At 32.0% G+C, this 24,882-nt stretch overlaps 1 protein-coding gene across 3 annotated transcripts in view; it reads right to left on the bottom strand.

Moving 5' to 3' along the window:
* Positions 1–207: 207 nt before the first annotated feature.
* The window catches only part of LOC100163277 (disintegrin and metalloproteinase domain-containing protein 11), a 164,535-nt gene continuing 139,860 nt past the window's right edge, over positions 208–24,882 (bottom strand). The window contains exons 11-27 of one of the 3 annotated variants that reach the window (XM_029488038.1): positions 23,409–23,572; positions 23,069–23,242; positions 21,980–22,175; positions 19,963–20,080; positions 19,758–19,874; positions 18,386–18,449; positions 18,120–18,218; positions 17,844–18,024; positions 12,294–12,396; positions 9,505–9,669; positions 8,760–8,837; positions 8,585–8,655; positions 7,944–8,201; positions 7,673–7,771; positions 7,409–7,589; positions 6,057–6,181; positions 208–2,395 (exon numbers count right to left, since the gene is read on the bottom strand). In XM_029488038.1, the coding sequence (XP_029343898.1) occupies positions 1,896–2,395; positions 6,057–6,181; positions 7,409–7,589; positions 7,673–7,771; positions 7,944–8,201; positions 8,585–8,655; positions 8,760–8,837; positions 9,505–9,669; positions 12,294–12,396; positions 17,844–18,024; positions 18,120–18,218; positions 18,386–18,449; positions 19,758–19,874; positions 19,963–20,080; positions 21,980–22,175; positions 23,069–23,242; positions 23,409–23,572 (2,693 nt within the window). In that variant the 3' untranslated portion in view covers positions 208–1,895. Of the gene's footprint in view, positions 2,396–5,980; positions 6,182–7,408; positions 7,590–7,672; positions 7,772–7,943; positions 8,202–8,584; positions 8,656–8,759; positions 8,838–9,504; positions 9,670–11,634; positions 11,777–12,293; positions 12,397–17,843; positions 18,025–18,119; positions 18,219–18,385; positions 18,450–19,757; positions 19,875–19,962; positions 20,081–21,979; positions 22,176–23,068; positions 23,243–23,408; positions 23,573–24,882 lie in introns of all 3 variants that reach the window. The other 2 variants (XM_029488037.1, XM_029488039.1) reach the window with 2 other exon arrangements.

The following is a 24,882-nucleotide window of genomic DNA, read 5'->3' as shown; positions in this document are numbered from 1 at the left end:
AAACGTCGTAAGTCGATTCGTTATCGGAAACTCACGGCGAGAAGTGTGTCGTTGGTCGTAGGTACCTATACGAGTTGTAAAATATTTTTTTTAGGGAATCGGGACCGGAATAGAGAAACTACGTGATCGAGATGGTTTATTTGCACGGGATAGAAGGAAAAAAATTGAACCGCGAGAAGCGCTAACACTGCAGGCGAGAGAATATTACACGCCGAGGGTAGAAAAGATTATAGAGTGTATTACCATGTCGTCGATTTGATATTATAAGACGAAATCACTATGAAATAAATACACACACATCGATTTGCGTTTTCGAAATAGGGAGTAAGTGCTCGCCGGACGTTGGTGTTTTTCTCTTGTCGTGACGTGACAGTGCCAAACGAATGATGATAATAATAATAATTATAGGCAACGATTTTAACGCGCCTCCATAATATTATATACGATTTTAGTATATTACTATTAAATTGTTTTGATATACCGACATAATTGTTTTTTACCTCTTCAGAGATTTGATTTAAAGTGTAAACGTAAGCGCATCAGACACACTCACGCAAAGCGGCGACGGCTAAGAGCATCGTCTGCAGAGATGGTATTGTGTGGTAGTCGTTCTGGCGATGGTGGTGGTGGTGGTGGTGGTGGTGAAGGGGACCACCGGGGCTTACTGAACTGGAATAATTAATTATGCCTGGAAATCGTGTGACGAACGCTAAACGATAAATTCCGTGACCCAGAGACGTGATCCATCATCGGAGTGCTCTTATGGGTCTAATATATGATTATTGTAATACACGTGACGGGGTATTTTCAGAGAAAATGTTCAATGGGAATATTAATTCATGTGAGCCGAAATTACTTTGACCACTGCTGTGTACAACCCTATCAAAATTTGATCAATTTAATTGTCGCTTACTACGACCATCTTCTAGTTCTCCTCAAAATCGTCTTTACCATAATATTATATTGTTATTGATTGTTATAAACACATTGGTGGTAGTGTATTAAAAGAAACAATTAATACCTTTAAGGTATCAACGCTGTAGCAAATTTTTGGGTGTGGGGGGGGGGAGTATACGGCATTGCCTATATTATATTATACCATTGTTGATTTCTATTTGCATTTTTTCAGTAACATAATTAAACGTAGATATTGTATCGTTTTATAATAATATTGTTATCAAATTTGAACACACAGTCTCGTATGAACGTGTACCTACCTATATTGTACACGTATACATCTACAGGTGAGCATCCTAACCTAAGTTAACCAGGCGCGGATCCGTGAGGGGGAGGCCAGGGGCTTTAGCCCCCCCCCACCCATGTGAAAATTATATATATTAATATAAATAAAATAGTTAATATATTATCATAAAATCTTATCTATAATCTATTATGTAGGTACGTACTAAAATTACAATTTTATTTTTCTGAAAAAATGTAGCACCCCTTAGATTTCTGATTTCTATAGATCCGCACCCGAAATTAGCCTGATAACCAGAACCGGCGGTTACGACATCGACGCATATTCTTACATGCATTATTATTGCTGACACGTGAACGTAACGAAACAACACAACAACAATAATAATGACAATTTATTATTATTTATTGGGGTGTGTGTGTGTGTGTGGGGGGGGGGGGGGTGGCCGTAGGCTACATTTGCACAGAAATTTACAATATCATATAATATTCACAATAATAAAAACAATACATTTTACGGGACGATAATTGCGTTACAATCGCCGCTGCCATGCCGCCGGACCTTTAACCCCGCCCTGCTCCGCCACTTGACGTCACGACCATTAAGTGGACGACGACGACGGGTCGCGGAAACCGGACCGGAGACCGCCGAGCGACGGTCCTCCGGCTGCGGCGTCAGCAGCGCGCGATCTACGTCAGTGTTTGTATTCGGGAAAATGTTTGTTGTTGAGCAGCACGGACCGTTCGTGGGCCGTGGTTGGGGTTGGATCGGGGTGGTTGTTGGCGGAGGAGGAGCGTTGTTGTTGTTGTTGTTGCTGTTGTTGTTGGTGGTGATGGTGGTGGTGGTTGTTGTTGTTGCTGCTGCTGCTGTTGTTGTTGTCGGCGGCGGCGGTGATGGTTGTGTTGTTGGCGGTGATGGTGGTGATGCTGGTTGTGGCGGTGCGGGTGTCGTCGGGGGCGCCGCTTCGCCGCTGCCGGCACCGGGGCGACGGCGAATGGCCGCTGCCGCTGCTGGTGGCCGACGGCGGCGGATCGTACCCTGAGCGGTGTTGGTGGTGCGTCGAGGACCGGCGACTGCTCCGGGCGCTGCTGCTGCCGCCACTGCGGGCGGCCGCCGGCTGTCGGACACCACTGTCGGCGATGGCCGCGACCGCCGGCATGTCCATGCTAGCCGACCGCGCTATTGGTTGACGAGCTTCCGGGGGAACGGAAAAAAGAGAAAGCACAAAAACCAAATGTTTATTAATGACACGCGAACAGTGCGATATTAAAATAATATATTATGATTATGAAGATGACGGGTCGCCTTTTGCGTGACATGCACCTGGTTTTCTCCATAGCAAGTCTATAAAAGTCGAGGTTCTATATACGGAAAAGTGAAAATAGGTACTTCCGGGGAATTCAAGAAAAAAATCGGTAGCTGTTAGCTAACTCCTCGACCGCCACTGCCCACTGGACCTTATTAAATGTATCACCAGTGACCGTCCACTGTACTACCTAGTACCTATATAATATCATTGCTCTTGTATACCGCTATGATACCGCTAATATATATTGTTTGAAATGAATAGTAGCATAATTAATATTTCATAATTAGACGTAAAATCATGATAATAAAAAAAAATATAAGAAAATCTCCCAACGATTTTAACGATAGGTAATATGTTTTTATTGAAAAATATGAATTAAAAATATTACGGAAAATAACTAAACATTTTTTTGCTCTTTTAATTCTTTATCACGAAGCGGAATATTTTTGATATAAAAATATAGAATTTTGGACTAGTAGTCTATGATTTATAAGAATTAAAAGCTTAAATAAGCGAAATTAAATGAAACAGGGTTACCTCGCAAAATGTTGGTCCACTGTTCCGCTCGTCTAAACTTTGAATAATAAAGCTACTTGTCTGAAATTTGATTTTGATACACTGGAAATCGGAATACTCTGAATAATATTCTGTTTCAGAATATGAAATTTAAAAAGTACCTATACCTATAATTGTCATTCAAACGAGCAAAACTCTTCTTAAATCTTTTCAAAAAATGTTGTTTTGAAACGACTTAAAATATGATGTAAAAGAAACATTTTCAAAACTGTCTGTGTTTTCTGAAATAAAATCGGGTGTACGTCATGACGTCGCGTTATCATAATATTGTTTATTGAGACAAAATATGTTCGAAAAAAATAAATATCATACCTATATTATAGTATTAAGGTAAGTATAATATATATATTTATTTATTTATTAGGAATAAACGGGCAGACTCGCTACCAGAAGAATAAAACGGACCCTCTGACAGCGAAAATCCTATGGCGGAATGCCTCGTCATATCATACGATTTCGCTATAAAAAGGCATTTAAAAAAAATTATCACTAATAGAATATTATTTTTTTTTCCACCTTACAGACCTAATAATCGATACACGACTTTTTATAATGTTATATAGAACTCGGTCTTATAGAAAGTGAACATCATAATTATTATGATAAAATATTACTATGATAGCTATAATATAATATAATAATATTATATAATATTACTACGGGCTACACTGCTACAGTATGTAAACAATTTAATAATAATATTCTCTAACTTAACGTTACATAATATTACATTATATTATTTATTATTATTATAATATAATAATATAGAGGACGGACCGCCCCGAGGTTTTTCGTTGCACTTATTTGACAGTTGCGTTGCGGATAAGCGGGAAAAAACAGTGGTCCATCCCATATACATATTATACATAATAATATATTTATTTATTTTATACAGCAGCTGTGGGCGTTTCGTTTTTTTCCTCGTCTTACTTTTTTTTTTTTTGTACAACCGCGAAATTCGGTCGGAAACGACACAGTCGATTAACTGAAAACCGATTTATCTGCTGGTATATGGTATATTATGTTTGAGTTATTGCGGTAGTAACGAAACGAGAAGGAGTAGAAAAAAAACAAAACGATCACGCGCGTTGTTTTCAAAAAATCTACTAGTGTTAATAATTTTTTTTATCATATACACATAATACTATACTGTATTATACAAATCATAATTTATCGGTGGCGGTTAAGCATATTTCATACGTGGATAGATTTAAATATTATGTGTGTATCAGAACACAGTAATATTATGGCTTGGCCAATATTTTAGTAATTCGAGCAAAATTTATCGGCAAACATTTCAGTAGTCATAAATATCGGTAAAACAAACATCTCATTATTGCTTTTCAATGTCATATTAATTGAATCGTATAATAATATTGTCTATATAAAAATAAAATTATTTAGAAATTTAAATCCCTGAAAATTGTTCTATAAAATATAATAATCATTACTTTGAAAAGTTCTAAGTTGCATGTAACCTATCGGCCATTTAATGTTTTGCATAGACCACCACTTAATTATAAATACATACGCCTACACATATACAGGGTGATTTTTTAACGCACACACTCAATTTATTGGTTCATTAGTAAAATATAGTTCAAGTACTCGCAATAGTTACTCAATTTTTTCTAAATAAATAATTGTTTTTTGTATCTTAGTCATTTTCAACTACATTTTTTTTAAATTCCAAACAAATCATCATATTGTTAGAAAAATTACAGAATATGAAATAAAAAATTATCGTTCAGAACAGCATAGAAAGTCGCGAACTGGACCAGTGTAAAATCGGGACTTGTGGCGTTAAACGAACCAGTCTGTATATAACATAATATAATACTACTACTCTATGTTTCAAGAACTTTAATATTATAAGTGCGCGTACGTATTTATAACGATAATAATATGATGTATATACAATAAAATGTATAATATACAGGATGATTCACTAAGAATTCTCATTACTTTTCTCTTCTTCAATAATACAGTTATTAAAAATCTGTTTTTAGAATTTTTAAATAAATATTTACTCGAAGACCATTTATAAAATTTTTAATTATTTTGTTATACCTACTTAAAAGGAGTGTCCTGTGGCGATACGAACTTCTGTTTTCGAATGAGAATCCCCATTTTTACTATATAGTGTTTATTATACTTGGGTCATTTTAACAAATTATAAACGTTGTCAGATTATTATTAATTACTAACATATTCAATTCACCATAGCCGTTGTCCCTTACATTTTCCTAACCTATTATCATGAACCCAATGTTATCCTTAGTACACAAAGTTAAATAACCCCCAAAACTACTCTTTCAAATTTTCAGTGAAATAATCTGTTAAATAATATAATAATTTACAGTAAATGAGGGGATTCTTATTTGAAAAATAGAAGTTCGAATCTCCACAGGACAATCCTTAAGTGATAGGTATACAAGAGATCTCAAGAATTTGAAAATATTGCCTTTTATTGTGTTTAAATCATGACGAAATAACAAGGTATGATCACAATTTTGTGTTACCTACGCATTATATCTCTATTAAGTCTATTATCAGAAATAGCAGTAGGAGTCTTCCTCGTATTTTCATTGGTCCTTGACATTATTATATATATTATTAACTTATTATATAATATGCGCGTTCAATATAAGCCAATCAAATGACGAGGATGACTCCCACCGTATTCTGCGTCGACTGAAAGAAATTCAGATTGTTGTGATCATACCTTGTTACTTCGTCATGGTTTAAATATTCCAAAAATCATATTTTGAGTAATTGTCTTGTTGGAGAAGAAAAAGGGGGTGGCATGCTTGGTGAATCGCCCTGTACGTCGATTAATTATTATAATATTATATAATTAGCGCCTATGACGGGTTTGTGCATGTGGTGCATACCTTTCGCTGTCGGGGGTATTACACGCGTTCCGACAGGAGGGCGGGTGGTCTGCCGATTCATAGATGCTTTCCTCACCTGTTGTCGAGTGTACGGTGGCCGACGACGCCCGGGCGGCCGCCTGTTGGTACGGCGACGCCGAGCCGCTGGTCGCCCTACTCGCCGGACGGTACCAACCCCTCACGAATCTCGGTTCTTCGCATCTGCGGAAAACGGCCAGGGGTGAACAAAAAATAAAGATCATTCTCGTTATAATAATCACTCGAAACGCCATATTATAATAATTATCATGATATATAATATTATAAACCATAGGGGGCGTCTTAAATCGAGGGGATGACGTACGTCTTTGAGGCGACCCTCTTTTCATCCCTTTATGTAATGAATATAGACTAATTGTTATGACCTACCGCGGAGACTTCCTTGACACGATTACGATATAGTAAGTATTGTATTTTACAACATTAAATATACGACGATTTAGGGAAGTTCTCACGAGGAGGTGGGTTTAGGGTGTCAATGTATCATATCACCCCCCCCCCCCCTCTGGCTTATTTTCATGTATTAATTTCTAATAATTTAATTTCAAATTTTTCTATATTTTTTTCAGTGTGTTTTTTAATTTTTCATATAAAGTATGTTGATTAATAAGTGATAGCAATAAAATTCACGATGAAGTAATGAAAGCATAATATATCCTCAACACGCGGTGATTTACTACAAATTCCTCTTACACACTATTAATGATATATTATTATAATTAACTAGCACCCGAGGGTAAATTCAATAATATATTTAATTTTTTTTCGTTATAATGTGATCTGAGAATGGTTAAAAATGTACATCCTCCCTTTAAAAAAAGCTGAGCACGCCACTGCGACGATTGCATAAATAAAGGACATGATATGATAATATAGCCAATATTATGATATATAAAAATAATATTATTATTTATAAAATTACATGGTCGGTTATACCGAGTAAAAGATAAGATTTTATTTTAATAGGCTTGTGGAGTGTGGTCGTTCATAAGTTAATATTTTAATCTAACCGTTAGTACGATGCGCGTGTTTGCTTAAAATATTTTATATTATTACGCGAAATTTAAAGGAAAAATGTATTGAAACGTTTTCAAAGAATGGTCAGGATCTAAGTGAAAGTGCTAAATTAACACAATTTGTTGAATATTATCTAGACCAGTTTAAAATACTGATGGTAAAATACATTATCGTGTTGTCTGCGATAAATTTTCACATGAAAACCGAATAAGGGTAGGTATCTAAATTAATTTTAATTTTTTCCATATTTTTGAATATTTTTAAAAATAAAATGCTCAAATTACCATTTTTATCATATGTAAATCCTAGCACTAAAACGACTATATTATTATAATACGATGACGTGTGCCAAATCTGAGTAAAAATAATCACCCGGGATGCGCGTCATGTCTATAGTGTCTATCGACTTCTGTTTCGGACATCCTGTTCTCTTCCGAGCCAGATGGACTGTGCCTTACGGTGTGCTCTTGAATTTGTTTGAAAAGGTCTTCGAGATTCCGTATACGGATTGTGGAGGAAACCTCTTTAGCGGTCTCTTCTTCATCTTCCGGGGCTTTATTAAACAGATTATTATTAGAATTGGACGTCAGGTACTTGGGTGTAATTTAAAAACGTGGAAGTATTCATAATACGCACCGATATCTGTTCGCCTGCTGGGCCTCCGATACGGATGTCTATGACATGTCGGCGCTCCACTTTCAGACAGAACGGTATGACTTTGAGGAAGTCCATGCCCTAAAAAACACATTTCATGGATATTTACAGTTAAAAATATTAAATTTAATTAATGATGTGACTTATTACTAATACACATACATAATACATATTTTATTGAATTTAATATTCAAAATGTTAAGGTAAAACTTAAATAGTTAATATAATTAATACATAATTTAATTTTACTAACTGTCTTCACACAGTCTTTCTTGACTAGCTGTAATACGATTGTAAGCCGATTCGGCAGTTTCAGTCAAGGTGCGCCATAATAGGTCTTCACTACTCGACCTGGCACCGGACGATGATCTATGGGCAGCGGTACGAAGTTTTTCCAACAAGTCTCCGTGGTAACCATCAAGTGATTTGATTTTCCGTTCCATGTCAGAAATACTTACAGAACCCGGAGCTAGACCACAACTGCTTCCACGTCCACTCATGTGAAGGTTTTCTATAATGAATAATTCAAATATAGCCCTTGGAGTTCAAAGACCCTTTAAAAATTGTCCATACTGTCGAACATGATTCGCGCGATGTGTTGAAAGTATAATGAAACTTTTACATTTTAAAATATTATATGGTCAAAACAAATTTTTTATGCGCTTAAAGTTAAATACACTAGGGTATTAGATTATAGAATGAACAGACAGAACTGTGTTGGAAGTTAGCGAAGTTTAAACAAATGAATAATGTCGGTACTCACAAAATATTGGCGACAATATAAAATATATTCAGAGATATATTATAGAACGTTCAACAAGTTGAATTCACAACGATGAAATCTCTTGGGGTAATAATAATATACAATCATAAGTAAAATAAAAATAAACTTGCCTTGGACGTTCATATCGTCTTCATCGTTAGGACACAGGCCTAATCTGGACAAGTTTTGTGACTTATGCTCCCTAAAAAATATATATGTATATATATGTAATATGTACAACAATTCTTAAAATAACTGAAATAAATAAAAGAACGATACGTTTATAAATATTTATGATACACTTACATGGAAATACCAGAAGTGCTTGGGGACATATGATTTGTCGAATGAAATAGCATTTTATGGGATCCAGTTTCTGAGCGACTATAATAAAAATAAATTTAGAATACATTATAATATTATTGTTTAAATGTGTACGATATTGATTTATACAACATAAAAAAAATATACCTAAGACCTCTAAATATTTATACATACTATTTTGTGCAAAGTTTGAACCATTACACTGTTATGAACTCCTTGTAAAAGGCTTACAGATTTAATATAATAATAATTAGTTCATAGTACACTGTGTGGTAGTTTCTTAGAGGGAGTGCGAGAGAAAGAGAGAGAGAGAAAGACACACACACACACACACACACACACACACACACACACACACACCCACAATACACATACACACAGGTAGCTTACATCCTACTTCTCGGGTCATACCTAATCTAATAACTAATAAATACCTACTTATAACATTTAAGCCGTTAGACCAAAACCTAATATCAAAGGGGTGAAGAACACGTGGCGTATTCGGTACAGTTCTAAGCTCTCGACTGTATTACAATTATTATGCCGTTGAAGATTAATAGAATTTTGAAATCTAATGTTTACATAATAACAAAATAATTGCCCAGAGCTACTTAACTACCAACCGTAGCAGCACAATGAAGTAGGTAGGCATAATATTATTTTAACGTTATTCCTCTGATTTATACTCTGCAAAGTTGTATAATATTATTATGTGACGCGTATTTACTTGTATGGCGATTGGTTTCCGTATTTATTAATTCTGTTTATGTTGACCATTGCCATTTCTTCGGCCGACTCTTCAGAAGGAGCGTCAAATCTGGACGGTTTCGATACGGGGGTTGTATTGATCGACTGCTTTTGTTTGTCCGCCGCTTGTTTTTCACTACTCCTCCTATGCGATTTTTGTACGCAAAAACACGATTTCATCATTGAGCGTACTAATAAATGCTTGCAAAATATTGAATATTACACGTACCTACGTAAATAAATTACAAAACTACCAAAAGCGCATTGGTACATGCTTAAGTTTATCATTCCATGCACAAATCGCACTACTGCGTGATGACTAATATAATATAACTACATGGTTGGTGCTACAATGATTATATTTGTACGTTTCGGGGCCTGTTAAATTACTTATCGGGAATTTTTATCGGTGTGCTCGCCTCATCATTACGACATTGGGTAAAATATATGTTTTGAAATAATTCATTAAAATATTAGCCATTATAGTTTCTACGCGGAACTTTTCTGAATTCTTCACTATTTTTCATGAGAAATTGTACTTTTTTAAATTTTTTTTTCGGAATTAAAAAGATAGCATACTTAGAACATCATGTAGCTTGTTAAAATTATTGCAATTTGTTGTAAAATATGATGTTATATAATATAGCAATAATACTTAATAATCACTAAGAATTAGCAAAAATCATTTAGAGTTTTGTGTTTTTATATTTGTTTATTTTTAGCGATTTTAACCAATGATTTTTTTGTGATTTGCTTCTTGAGAAAATGTTAATATGAGACGAGTGTTATTTAATAAATAACTCTCCGTTTGTGTAATATGAAATTCTGTGTAAGTTTCTTGTGTCACGAACATGTTGCTCGAACTGTTAGTGAATTCAAGTTTTCATTAATGCACTCGAGTAGAATGTATAATGGGTTAACAAAAGTGTTCAATTTAAGCACAAGTCGTTGAAAACATTAATCAATGCATAAAAAAATCGTTAATTTATCGAACTGGCACTGAAAATAATATTTCAAACCAACATTTAAAAGGACGATCGACCAACGTTGACAAAAAACCAGTAGTTATTATTTTAAAACAGAGAGTTGAGTTTGTATTTTATTTTAAACAATTTCATACTTTTATATGGCTTCCAGGTTTTTATAATAAATGATTTAATTTCACTTTAAATTAAAATTAAATGAGGACCACAAATAACGAGTGAAAAAATGGAAATATACCTAATTGTTTGTAAATTAATATCATTACGTATATATAACATTATGAACCATCTCGTGCGGAGGCCTATGATATAAAACATCAATGGACAACGATCAGAATGTAAAAAACCTTCAGCTTCAAATTAAAATTTAAATAAATATTGTTGGTCCAATTAGGAGTTAGGTTTATATTTGACTTGCGTTTATTATGTAATTACGTATGTATATTACGTATTATGTTCGGTAAGTAAAAAATAGAATAGAAATGTTCAATCCTGAACAATTTTTGAATCGTGTCGGCATTAATATTTTGTGCTTTAATATAAACTTATATAACCAATTCAGACTTTGATTTTACCCTAGAGTACCTGTTATCACGATTAAATACAATATTAAAACACATAATAAATCTCACTAAACTACAATAAGCATCGTAATGTACAATACAAGTTCAGTATTTTTTACCTCGCCTGAACCGGTTTAAGGAAACTAAAACTGTTAGCATGCTCGGTCGATATCGATTATTTTGAGGTTATACAATCTCAAAAATGTATTTATATTTTATGTACACATGTTATTTGATCTATGTAAGTTGAATGTAGATAGGTAATAGCTAAAAATTCCGTTATCATTGTACAAAAAAAAAAATTAAAAAAATTAAAGAGTGCCAACATAATAATTATGTATAATATTAAATGTAAATAGGTTATAGGTATGTTATGTATACTGTTTTAATTATGAAGCTACAGGAGCAATATTGAGATGATCGGTTGTCCGGTGCTAATAGGGACCGGTTTATGATGTTTTTTTATTTATTTATATCTATAGGTAGTATTAATTTATTATTATAGACGTATTATAGTAGTCATCTATATAAAAAAAAAGTATAATTCTGAGCTTTTTGACTAACCTGAAGCAAAAACAGGGGTTCTTTTTGTACACAACCACGTGGCGATAACACAAAGCAGAACATGTGAAAATCAGAAACACCACTCCGACAGCAGTCATGAGTATCATGACCAAGACACCGGTGTTGGTGCTGTGAGCGTTTACTTTAAAACCGCAATGTAACGTTCCGTACAGGCGAGGTGAAGTTGAATTCCACAATGCACAAATTCAAACATAAAAAACAAACGTAAGCGTTGTATGATTTTGAATGAGAAATCCCCCAAAAATTGTCGCTAAAAGTTAACGGGCTTGTTATTTTTTTAATTTTTTTTTTTTCGTATTACTGATTACCAATATTTACGAATATAATATCGTGTACGATATATAGAGGTACTAATCGCGCGTGATTTAATGGATCTGTGGTTTTGAATAGTAATATTGTGTTTTATATTTGGTTCAATAAAATATTATATGTATATATATATCAATGTTTCGGAACAAGTACGATGCGTGCTCGTAAAACAAAACAAAAACAAATTCGCACACCTCAAACACAAACAAAAACAAATAATATTGTTTGTGTAAAAAAAAAATCAATAAAACAAATAAAAAATAAAATAAAATTCAAGTAATTAAACAGTCCAAATTTTCAAGACTTTTTTGTTATCTTGATTTCGCTACCTGTAGCAAATAGCCATTAAAGCAAAACTTATGAAGACGAATTTTACTGCTATTGATAATATCACGACCATTCCTAATGTGCTGATATGTTCCGAATGGGTGTCTGGAAATTATTTGTTAATTTTCGGATTTAATATTTATGATAATACTTTAAATTATAATATATCTATAATAGTTGTAATATATTTTCAAAACATTCTGTAAAGTTGAAAAATCATCCAATATTATTACTGTTGAGGAATCGTACTTTATATGATTTAGTAAGAATTTAGATTTTGATGTTTTAATTTTCAAACTATTAGGTGTTTGGTTTGGTTCGAATATTGGCAATCGAAAACCAACAACCCAAATTTAGTTCGATATAACATCACTACAAAATATTAATGCCTACATAGAGGCCTATATTTACTACAAAGTTAGTTGTTCATTCCGAAAGTTATCAAATTTGTCTCGTTTTTATAAATAATCCCCGTACATATAATGCACTATATAAGTACAATACTATAATAAGTAATTGGTGAAAACGTCGTGCCTATAGGATTATTATTTATTTTTATTCTGAATCAAAAATATATAAAACCACTAAAACGGGTGTGTCGTAAATTCATTGTTATTATTTTGAGGGTTTTTCCAAAGCCCCACAACGAAAAAATTAAAAAAATAATCTTTATATAAAGTACCATCTGTGTTCAATTTCCAATTTATATAGGTAGGATTACACGCAACTTTTTGGGTGATCCATCTACCCACGCGTCGAAACACATCATTATATAATATGAAACAAAAACGTTCCTAGCTATGCTCAGAATCTAAAATTACAGGTTGTAACGGTAGCAAAATTAATGAAATAAGTTCTTGAAGCGTCTTGCGTTATTTTTATAATATAGGAAAACAAATTTAAGTCGTACGAGCGAATAAACGAGTTGTTGTAAATTGTAATGTATTGATGTAAAAAAATCTTATCCTCGTAGTTTAGGTAGATATACCTATATAATATTTCATTTGAGTTCGATAAAACGTATCATTAATATTGTGTTGTAAATACATATAAACGCATACCATCGTACCTACTACTATACGTATTACAATTTCCTATCACTCGCTGCTGTATTATTACAGTATGTTAAATCAAATTGAATTTCCCCTTTAATAACATAATAATGTATTCTAATTTATATTAATTATTCCTTCTTCGCATTCCTCGCCGTTTATACTGCCGAAGTTACGTTTCCGCAACGATTTACCCGAGTCTTTGACCCCGGGACGTTCATTATAGCACTCTACACCGGAAATGGCCGACATTTGGGATTAGCCAAAGTTTGTTTTCAAACCAAAGATGATGCTGAACAGAGGAAAATAGCTCAGGACGAGTCTGCGTGGTATATACATATTACACATTGGTAGATTAATGACGAGTGGCTACTATTAATCGTATAGCCAAAAACCGGAGAAGCATATGGTTGAATACGGTCGTGGGGATATGTGTGCGTCGCCGTTTGAGTGTACTCTTATGAATAGACGAGGAAGGTCGCCGATGAAAGCCAGCTAGGTTAACTCGATATCAAAAGGGTTATGCAAATTCATTTCGAAAGCGAAAAGAGAAAAGGCGAGCGACGAAGAATTAAACGTGGTTGAACGTGGTAATGGTTTTTACGGTGATGACGATAATATGTATAATAATATTGGGTTTGTCGGACAACCATCACGGTAATGGATTGAATCGCGAAATTCGATAGGTATCGCCAACATCTGACCCGAATTTTAGACCGGCGATCCAAACGCGATGGAGCATTATAATAGAAAATAGTTTAATAATTATTTATAAAATTTGAATACAGTTTAAAAAAAAAACTTTTTGTGCTACAATATACCAATCAAATCAAACTTATTAAATTAAATTAAATATGTATTAATGTGTACTCTGTAGTCTGTACCCCCATATGCATATTATACCAACAATTTTACAATTTAGTGTTTCATTTTGACAGAAATAATGTTATTTGTTGTGAAACTAACGATATAATGTAAATTGATAAACGAATTTATTATTTCCACGTATTATAATTTATATTATAATATATTATAGCGAAATAACGTGGTGCTCGTGGCATTATTATTTAATAACAATATCATATATTATGATTATTAGTATTATTATACGGATTTATAATGGATAATATTCCACTATAATAAAATGTTTGATAATATATTATATGCGATAATGATGGTACAATAACGGGTTGAATTCGAAGAATACATTTTAAACGCCCGACGTTTCAGTGATTTTAAACAACCGTGTTCATGATATTATTATATATATTTTTTAAATAACAGCACGTCTTAGTCGTTCGAAAAAATATATAATCAACGAGAATCTAGTAAATCTTGAAAATGTGAATAAAAAAATAAATATGAAAATTCACCGCACGTTTCACTGACTCGAAATACTATATTATTATGATCGACGCTATTTGTTTTTGACTCTCGTTCTGAACATTATTTACCGTCGCACGTCGGCTATCGTTCGATAAAATATAATATTATAATATTATGTACATTGAAACGGTACTGTCAGGCGATTTCAATATTTTATCGATTTTCAGAGCACATTAAAATTTTTTTTTTTTAAATGACCCGGGTATAACTTTAATAATTATATATAGATAGATGATGGTGAATGGTTAAGCGAGCTGATGTGATCAAACGTTTGTCCAGTATTGGCGCCGTTATGTGTATACATTTACGTGCAGAGAAGTGCGTGGAAATCGTTTTATTTTTCGTTTTTCCAATGCAACTCAACAACGTATTAATATTGCCCTTATTTGTTCACCTTTATATTATTATGTCCGATGGTAGGCCCACTGTCAACTATACTTTTGATTTTTAATTGTCAACCTATATTTTATATTGGGTTAAAGCTTGAGTTAAAATATATGACTAAATATCGAATGATCGACGAAAAAATTTTTTTTTTCCATTTATAACTGCGTGAAATGTTTAGATAACATGAGTGTGAAGAAGGGATCCCCCCCCCCCCCCCGGGTAATGCACATCTAAATTTGTGGATCACTATTCCATTTATTTACGTTTTAAATACTCATTAACGATGACCTAACCTAGCTTTTGATTTTAATATAATTATATTTCAAGATAATTTAATAGAATTTCGATGTAATGAACATGTATAATATAATAATATGATCTGCAAACATATTTTTAATTATTCTGAGGCAGTAAATTATTTTTAAACGCAGTAGATTCAGTGTACATGGTTTTAAGCATGAACTACTGTGCAGTAGTTTATGGTTTCAAGTATATCTATGCAGTGGTTGATATAGATTAATAATACGACCATAATATTTAGGTAATTTATGTACCTTGGTTGTATAGTTTCCATAGAATTATAATATAATATATAGGTTATGTTTGACAACGGGAAATTTCGAAGAGAATTGTTCGGAAAATGTAAGACCCAAATGCAATAAAATTAGTACATCATATATTATGCTAAACGATTATAAATAAATACCGACTACATTATACAAACTATAATATTATAATTTATAATGCATATAATAGTTTTCGCCTCTCGTCTGGTTTGTCCACCTCCTTTCGATAGATAGTCCCCGCATTGCACTGCACTTCACTGGCACTTCATTATACATTTGTTTGGTCGAGTCTGGTGCAAACAGTGTTCGATGCAATGTGTAAACTATCATTCAATTTCAAGTGCTATCGGCTCATCGAAATTGTGTCAGGGTAACAACGTTGTAGAGAAATGTAGACGAGCACATTTTAATGGTGTGTGCAAAACTCGGATAAGAGTGGGTGAAATAATAGTAGTAATAATAATAATAATAACAATACATTTTTTTACATAATTATTTCATATCAATCCACTGCAATATAGTTTACCTACTTATAATAATATTTGGTTTCTTTTCATAGGGATAACCCTCCCCCTCCACAAGCCGTATGTTTGGTGTCTTTCTCTTAACAATTAACTATTATTATCTCGAAGAGAAGGTACAAACGTTTTTGAAAATATTTTCCTCACGTAATTATTTGTTTTGGTTTTTTTTTTAATTTTTACTTTTTTCTTTGAATGTGAACTATTAATATTACGTTCTTAAAGTGAATAATATTTTTTCTGAGAATTTTTATGAATAATAATCTATTTTTTTTAACGTATTGTATTGTATATCTTGTTAATTAGTTAGCACGTATTATTTAAATTTTTTTTTAAATATTTTAACGAACAATAATAATTTTGGATGTAATGCGAGTGTTTACTATATAAGAACGAAACATTACGTAGTATGTTATTATTATGCTGTCCGATACTGTCCTGATGAAATCGTCTTCAAAGTCAATAATTGGATTAACAATTGTTTTGGAATATGGATAGAAAATATCGTACCGAATGGGTACTCTGCTGTCTAATCTCTATATTGGTTTAATAAAATGCAATAAACAATAGACAATTTAACGGACCTGAGAGTCACGGTTGATTCAGTTACACACTTATAATCTAATTTACCAATAGCGTATATACGACGTTTAGTAATTTAGTAATAAACAGGATGAGTAATTTAATAATCCGATTTATTATTTAGTTGTATATATATATATATATATATATATGCCTACGTACCTACGTATATTATATAATGTAAAAGTAAGATAATATAAAAAGTGTATACTGTATTATTATTATAATAGAGATTCTTATCAAATTACAAATTCACAAACGTTTGAAAACAAAATCTTAACGAGTCGGCGATTAACAAAACTTGACATTTATGAAGACGCTCTGCGCCAGTGCTATTAGGGATTATGATCGGATACACGCGAAACATCTTCCCTTACTTTTTTTTCCCAAGCGCCTACCTATATTTATATTATACCTTGTTAAGGTATGCTCATTGCTCAACACTACGATTGATTTTAATTCACCGTGTTAGCGTATAAAATGAGATTAATTTTGCAGTTTGTAGGAGAACCAATATTACTATTTTATACTTTTTATGAGCACTAAACATTATATGTTTTCCTCTGTGTCTGCAGAAATGTTGTCATATAATATATTGATGAATATCAATAATATTGTTATATCTTACAGTCCCCAACCAATGAATTGGAATCAATATTTTTACTGTTACGAGTTAGAAGAACACAGATTTCAACTTTTATGATATTGATTTTTTATTATGTTATAAGAAACAATATTTCGAGTGTATTTTCACAGGAAAAATATGGCAGGCACGTATTAAATAATAACGGTGTAGAAAAACAAAATAAAAGGTGGAATGAGAATCCCAAATATTTGAATATTATCAAGTAGTAGGTATATAATAGGTACCCATTAAAATTATTATTACGATATTAGGTACCCAGTTACTGTGTGATCGCTGTGGTTATTATTTTTTCACACTGTTTATCGTGTAATAATTTCCATTAGGTACTATAATAATATTTCACAACATGTAAACTGGCTATATTCGGATTAATGTGTGGTAACGATTTAATTATTAGTTTGTTGTATCTTACCATATGGAGTTTCTTTCATGATCATTTTGCTTTCCAGATCGGATTTAGCTTTTTTTGCATCCTCCGGCGACAGTGTCACAGTGTCGGAGTTTGGGGAAGTAGGCGAAATTTCTAACTGGATAGAACAGTCATTTCCTGTCCAGCCATTATCACAGAAACACTGGTTTAAATTTGAGCAAATCTGTGGAAAACATTGCGCATTGTTAACTTTATATTATTATGTAATATTATTTACCGCACTGGGAAACGTAAGTTCCGTAAGCCAAGTTCACTTACCCCGTGTGCAGAGCACTCTAAATTATTATGATTACTGGGACATTTATTATGTGTATCGATATACGGATTCATACTCGTGCATGTTTGATTGATACAAATCTGAGAAAATAACGACAAAAATTGAAATAATGTTTTGCGATATGTTATATGATTGGTAAAATATGATAGGTAGGTAGGTAGCTGGGTAGTTAGGTAGGTAAGTAGGTAAGGGTAAATAGGGGTAGGTAGGTAGGACAGGTAGGTAGGTATTATATGTGTTTGCTTACTAGATTATCACCGCACGGAGTTCCGTCCTGAACTAAGCTAAATATTTTGGAACCACTCGTCGACCTAAATGAACACATTAGGTATCAAATCAAAAATGATTATTTATTATTGCTATGCATACTAAAATATTTGTTAATAATTTGTGTACACTATGTGTTGGAGTTATATCAGTATATACGTTTACAACCAGATATTATATCAGGTATTTGAATATTGAGAAATAATTTAATTTAGTTTTTTATTTTTGATTGTTAATTTATTTAAATTTGTAAATAGCAGATAATTTCTACCAGCTTATAATTTATGCGCGGTATATATTTTAAAACCCTATTTAACTCAAGAGTTAAATTGTACAAAACACAAATATAAATGGTACCTATATTATTATTATGATATTAAATTATACTAAATAAGAAACAAATTAAAGGCTATGCCACTTACGCACAATACGGCTGTCGGTTAATTAACGATTTTATTTTATTTGTATGTAAACACTACACGGTATATATCTATATACATAGATAGTTAGGTAGGTGTACGTTTTAAGTGGTTTTTGGTAATGACTTTTAAGTAAACTTATTTTATAAAATAATTTTTTAAAAACCTTAATAAACAATTTCGCAAACAAACACTATAAGTAATGAATGATAAAACTCGTTTAAAAATTTAAGATTATACGGTTTTTATTTGTTGCTGAATATAATTTTATTTATTTTAGGTTCGGTTATTCTTCTACCTTCTTCATACTTTTATTTTTGCATTATTTTTCTTGGATTGTAATGTATGTGAGTTTTTAGCTTTTAATAAAGTTTTAATTACCATTGCATAAATTATAAACTTTATAAACTCTTAAAGTAACTTCTATTACTAACGACTAACCTACTATAAGTTACAACTTATATCACTACTATATTTTGAATAGTTTGTATGTAGTACACTTGGGACCTGTGTTACTATAACCTCCGACATTAGACAACAGTTTTGTAAAGAAATGTATAAACACAGAAACGAGGTAAATTATTTAAGCGGAATTATATATTTAAGCATGAACTCGGAAATATTTGTCAAATGTAAAAATGTTTTGCTTTTAATAGCCTCAAAAAGTCATAATAGTTTTTTTGTCAGACTGCCATACGAAGTGACTTGTAGGTACTTTTGATTAAATTCGGCTTTTGGGTAACTCGAAGAGTAGCAAATGACAGTAGGAGGTTTAAATGTCGCGCAGGATTGCCTTTTATCTTCGTCGTCCTTTGAGCTGTTTGTTGGTGTTAAGTAAACACGACTTGTCGAATTAGTGTTCACTATACCATGTATGATGTTATGCTGCAGTTTTAATAATAATTATTCCACAACAATAATAATACCACTTACTTGCACTCATAATCCTTAGAATCTATGGAGATTAATGTTTTGGTGTGCCTCGGCGCTGACGCGTTTTGAGGATATTTGGTACCTTTTTGACATTGCAACGATCCGCAATACACGTTTCTACAGTGAAAAAAGATTAAAAAAATTTTGAACATTTGGAGTGAAATTATTTATACCGGTATTATAATATAATGTGTGAAAAACTCACTTTTGATCGCATTTCAAGTACGTGGTAGTACCAGCCTCTTCTACCATACCGCAATGTCCACTCATCGATCCCTTGGTGTTGAATTCGTCGTAGCACTGTCTGTCCGATGATACCCCACCTAAACCACAAACACGGGTATTGTTTGATGATGATATTAATAATAGTAATAATAATAATAATAATAATAATAAATGTATAGCCCATTTCTGTTGGACTGTCATGCAAACACTAGCTATTACAATCATTCAATTCTTTGTACGAAGCACCGTCGTTGAATACAAATATTGTTGATGGGCTTAAATATTATACTAGAGAACGCGACCGGTATTATTATTACGTTGTAATTATTGTTAAAAAATCGTATGGATTTTCTCCGATCGATTTAATCGGTTTATACGGAACAATAGACACCGTGAGGGCTCTCGGTCCCGGTGAAAATGTTTAGAGAAAATATATATTATAGTTATTACGTATTGTTCGACGTTCTAGAATATGAAATAATAAAAGTAATTTGATTTTAAAATATACATATATACTTGGAAAACTTTCGAGAATAAAAGATCGGAATTTAATGCACTATTTTCAAAGAGTTTTTTAGTTTACTTAGACGAAAATGTTCTCGCATCATTACTGTACCAAAAAACTGGGTATTTAAAAATGGGTTACTATATTATGTAGAACAACATCACAAAGAAACAAAATAAACTAGACAATTAAAAGTAGTTTCCGCTTATTGTAAAATAAAATAGACTAAAATATTATATCATACATATCATACAAGTTTTATTTATCATATTCATATTAAATTGTATATAATATTATAATAATTGATAAAATGTTTTATTATATTTGAACTCGAAGACAATATCATAATATATAGATTATATTGATGGGATTTTTAAATTAAAACAAGAGAAGAGAACAAGAGAAGAATATTATGAATATACGTATTTATTTACCTAAAATCATGTAATCATTACATTTTTGAAAACACATGGATATATTTTATTTTGTTATGGTAGGTACAATTTTATAAAAATTTAATAAAACAATTCAATTAAGATATTTAATTGGTCAATTCGTACAATTTCATCATTTAAATGTGAAATGTGAATATTTTAAATATATAAGTGAGTATTTTAAATCAGAATAATATATTTTATGTTGCACGTAATTAAAAAATAATAATTTATACTAAATTCATAAAAAAACTTCAAACTCTAACCTCACTTTGAACCGAAATAATGATTTTATTTTTGGTTGGACATGCAATTATTCCAGACCAGGCAAAAAAAAAACACTTGAGTTAAATACTTTTACTTTTAGTTAATGAACTGTTGGTTAATTTAGTTAATCCGTTCTGCTTCATTAAGTTCATTAAGTTCATTAATCGATTTTTTTATGATAAGAGATAACGCTGTAAAGTGTTAAATTAATACTTTCACATTTTTTATACATAAAATAAAATGTAATCACACCGCACTAGATTGTATAAATATTAGGGGTTTTGTATGTTTAAACAAAGTAAATGATGTCCCAGCATATTTAATAGAAAAATAATAAATACAGTTACAAACTTATAAACTACAAAATTGATTATGATAAAGTAATACGACCCTTTATTAATTATCAAAATTAGTAGAGTAATTTATATATTTTATTTTCCAATTAACTAGAAGGACACGACATTTGACTCCAGGTCAAGATATTGTTAATTCAATATTAGTCATTTTTACTATTATAATAGTACTTAATGTATGACAAACTATGGTCGAATAAATCGTAAATTTTAAATTAAAATTAAAATTATGTGAAAAAAATTAAGACTTCTAATGTTTACTAGACAATTTTTGCAAAGGTCGAACACACCTTACTACCCCCCCCCCCCTCCACACTCCCCCCCATAACCCGCTCACAAATTGGGGTCAGATATGAGGCCCCGGATAAGATTTTTTCGATTATAATATTATATACCTATTAATTATATTGTATTCAAACGATAATATTATATACTCACCATAACCCCAAATCTGCTCACATTGGTCGTTGAGCGTGGGACACTCGCCCATGTAACAGAAGCCATTTTCCGTACCGCACGGGCTGGCATTCTTTTTGTACATGTCCGCAGGACATTGGCCACTGTCGCCAGTGCAGGTTTCCGGTAAGTCACATTCATTGTTGGCCGCCCTGCACAGTGTACCCGCCGCCAAGAACTGTCGACAGACACGTCAATTTTTATTTAGAGTATTGTCATAGAACAATATGTTCCATGGTATTATAGTATAGTCGTGGCGTTAACCGGGTAAACTACTAGGGGAGGAATTAATGATATATTCGCCATACTCGATACCAGCACATTACTTAGTTGTTTGTTTCCATAAAAGTCTTGAAATTTAATTTATTATGTCTTAGAAACAGAATACTATATAGTAATATATTAGTACCATATCATTAAATTACGTGAAGTATAGGTACACAAGAGTACATTAAAAAAGGTGCTATAACTAGTTTAGCTAGTTAGTTTGAAAAAAAAAATAATTTGATAATAATCCTGTATAATTATAATTCATGAAATAATATTATTGGGTCATTTTTGTAACCCTGAGAATGCGATGACGTTGAAAATACGTCAACATAATATTATACAACAGGAAAAATATGAAATAAATATAATACAAGACGAAAAAAATATTTTATCTTATAAATCTATATGTTAAATGTATTACGTTATTCTTTTTTTATTCTAGAAGATTTAAAGATTTCAACTGTTGGCAAATCGGGAGTTGGAGCAAAATGATACCTCTGCCCTCCATCCCTTACCTACAATTACGCCACCGAGTGGTAGTATAGTAGTGGTAAAATTGACGACCGTAATATGGGACATGTAAGATTGTCGAGACCGGAACGAGTGGGAATTTATTGTCATACTTAACTTCCGTAAACGAAATCTACGGAATCATACCGTGTATAACATTTATGATGCAACTACTTATTTCTAAACTCGACTACGTAAAATATTTTCAACGTTTTTATTTTCCAAACTCAATTGAAATCGTTCACCTTCTGTTATTACATAATATTACTATTATAGACATTAATAATTTACCTTGCAATCACTACAGCAAGTCCCGGACGCCGAGCATTCGGCTTCTTTTATCAGTTTGCACGTGATCGGATCACAACACGGATCATTCTTCTGGCAGTTGTCGAACCCACCACAATCGCATTCTTCGTTGTCTTCCACTATGTTGTTACCGCATTTTTGTTGTAAATTAGTGGCCTATAACAAAGGGCATATCATAATGTATAATATACTACACTTATGACGAAGTGACCAGATTAAATATAATGAAAAACGAAACGTTTCAGCCCCAAATCTACCACCATAGAGAGCCTAAAAGGTTTTCCCCGGAATGTCCAATAAATAATTAGAGTCTCAATTTTACCTCATTCGGTTTATTGAGCAAGCACATATTTCGAGTTTCCCGAAATTCGTCTATGTAATCGTTGAGGCTGCAATCGCTAAACTTGTACGGCTGAATATTCTCCATGCCCACGATCGATTGTTGCATGATACAACCATGCCAATCGCGACAGTAACATTCTTCTCCTGAAAAATAGTATATTTTATATAATTTTAATTTTATCAAATCACTGGATTTGTTTTAACATTGAGTACAACGTTTGAAATACATTTAATTCGTGTATACCTTTGATCTCAGAGTCTAGTGGACCTGAAACGATAGACATGCGACAATACTATTGATATTAGACAATGGACATTTGTATTGGGAAATAATAATTGCAATTCATTATAACTAAATCAAATTTCGTAATATTTTGTATCGTTTATACGGCTTACCTATTATTATTAATATAATAATATGCATAAGTGATAAGGTTATGTCACACAATATTTTTTATTTTATTAAAAGTAATAACATTTTATAGTTGCATAATGCAACTTGCATTATACATGTGTTTAATTTTTACAACTTTAAACATAATTAACGATTATTTATGTTGGTACTTATAAACATGTTTAATATAAAATATATCACGAGGATGTATCAACCTTCAATGGTATTATAAAAGAAGGTGAAAAAAGTGGTTATGTCATCAATTTCCTTTGTAAGCTTTTTCATTGAGTGTTTACGTAGTTAATTATAAAGAAATTAAAAAAAAGTAGGCTATTTATCACTTGGATATGTCTCAAGAGTCAAAAAAAAAAAGAAAACTAAAAAAAAAGGTTGATTACTTTTATTGTAAACACTGTATATTAAACGTCCAAGTCCTTGTGTAGTTTTTTTGAAATATTGATTAAAAATGAATTAAAGTTAAATACATTTCATGATCATACATTCATACTCGTTTAATGTAATGTAATATGTTATATGATAACCACATTATTTCATATATGAGTACAAGTAAATTTAATTAGGTATGCTGGTGATTTGTTAAAGATGGGAGAATCGCATTTGTACTGAAAGATGGTTAATATCAGCTGTGAATTATACATAATATTGTATACATGAAACCCTGAGGTGTAATTATTATCATTGCTCGGTTATGTTTATTTATCGCACATAAGAAGGTCACCACCACTAAACGTTGGTTTTATTACATAGTCTTAAGACTAAACCCACATATTTATTACGTTTATATCAACTTGATCTCGAAATTTTCTGGAACTAAGTGTGTATTTAATATTATGATTTAATCAGATTCTTAAATGAGAATTAAGCGTCGTCCGTGGGTGGGTTTTAGTTAAGTATATAAGCAAACATAATAAAGTAACAGTACAGATTACATAAATGTAGTGATATAAACGTGACCATCATTACGAACAGCTATCTAATATTAGTGGTTTTTAATTACCGTTGCTGTGATCTCGCCTCGAGACTGTGATTTAATTTCAGA

Source organism: Acyrthosiphon pisum, chromosome A1 (genome assembly GCF_005508785.2).
Source record: "Acyrthosiphon pisum isolate AL4f chromosome A1, pea_aphid_22Mar2018_4r6ur, whole genome shotgun sequence".
Lineage (NCBI taxonomy): Eukaryota > Metazoa > Arthropoda > Insecta > Hemiptera > Aphididae > Acyrthosiphon > Acyrthosiphon pisum.
Note: the sequence above shows the minus strand (reverse complement) of the source record. Positions and strands in the feature narration are given on the sequence as shown.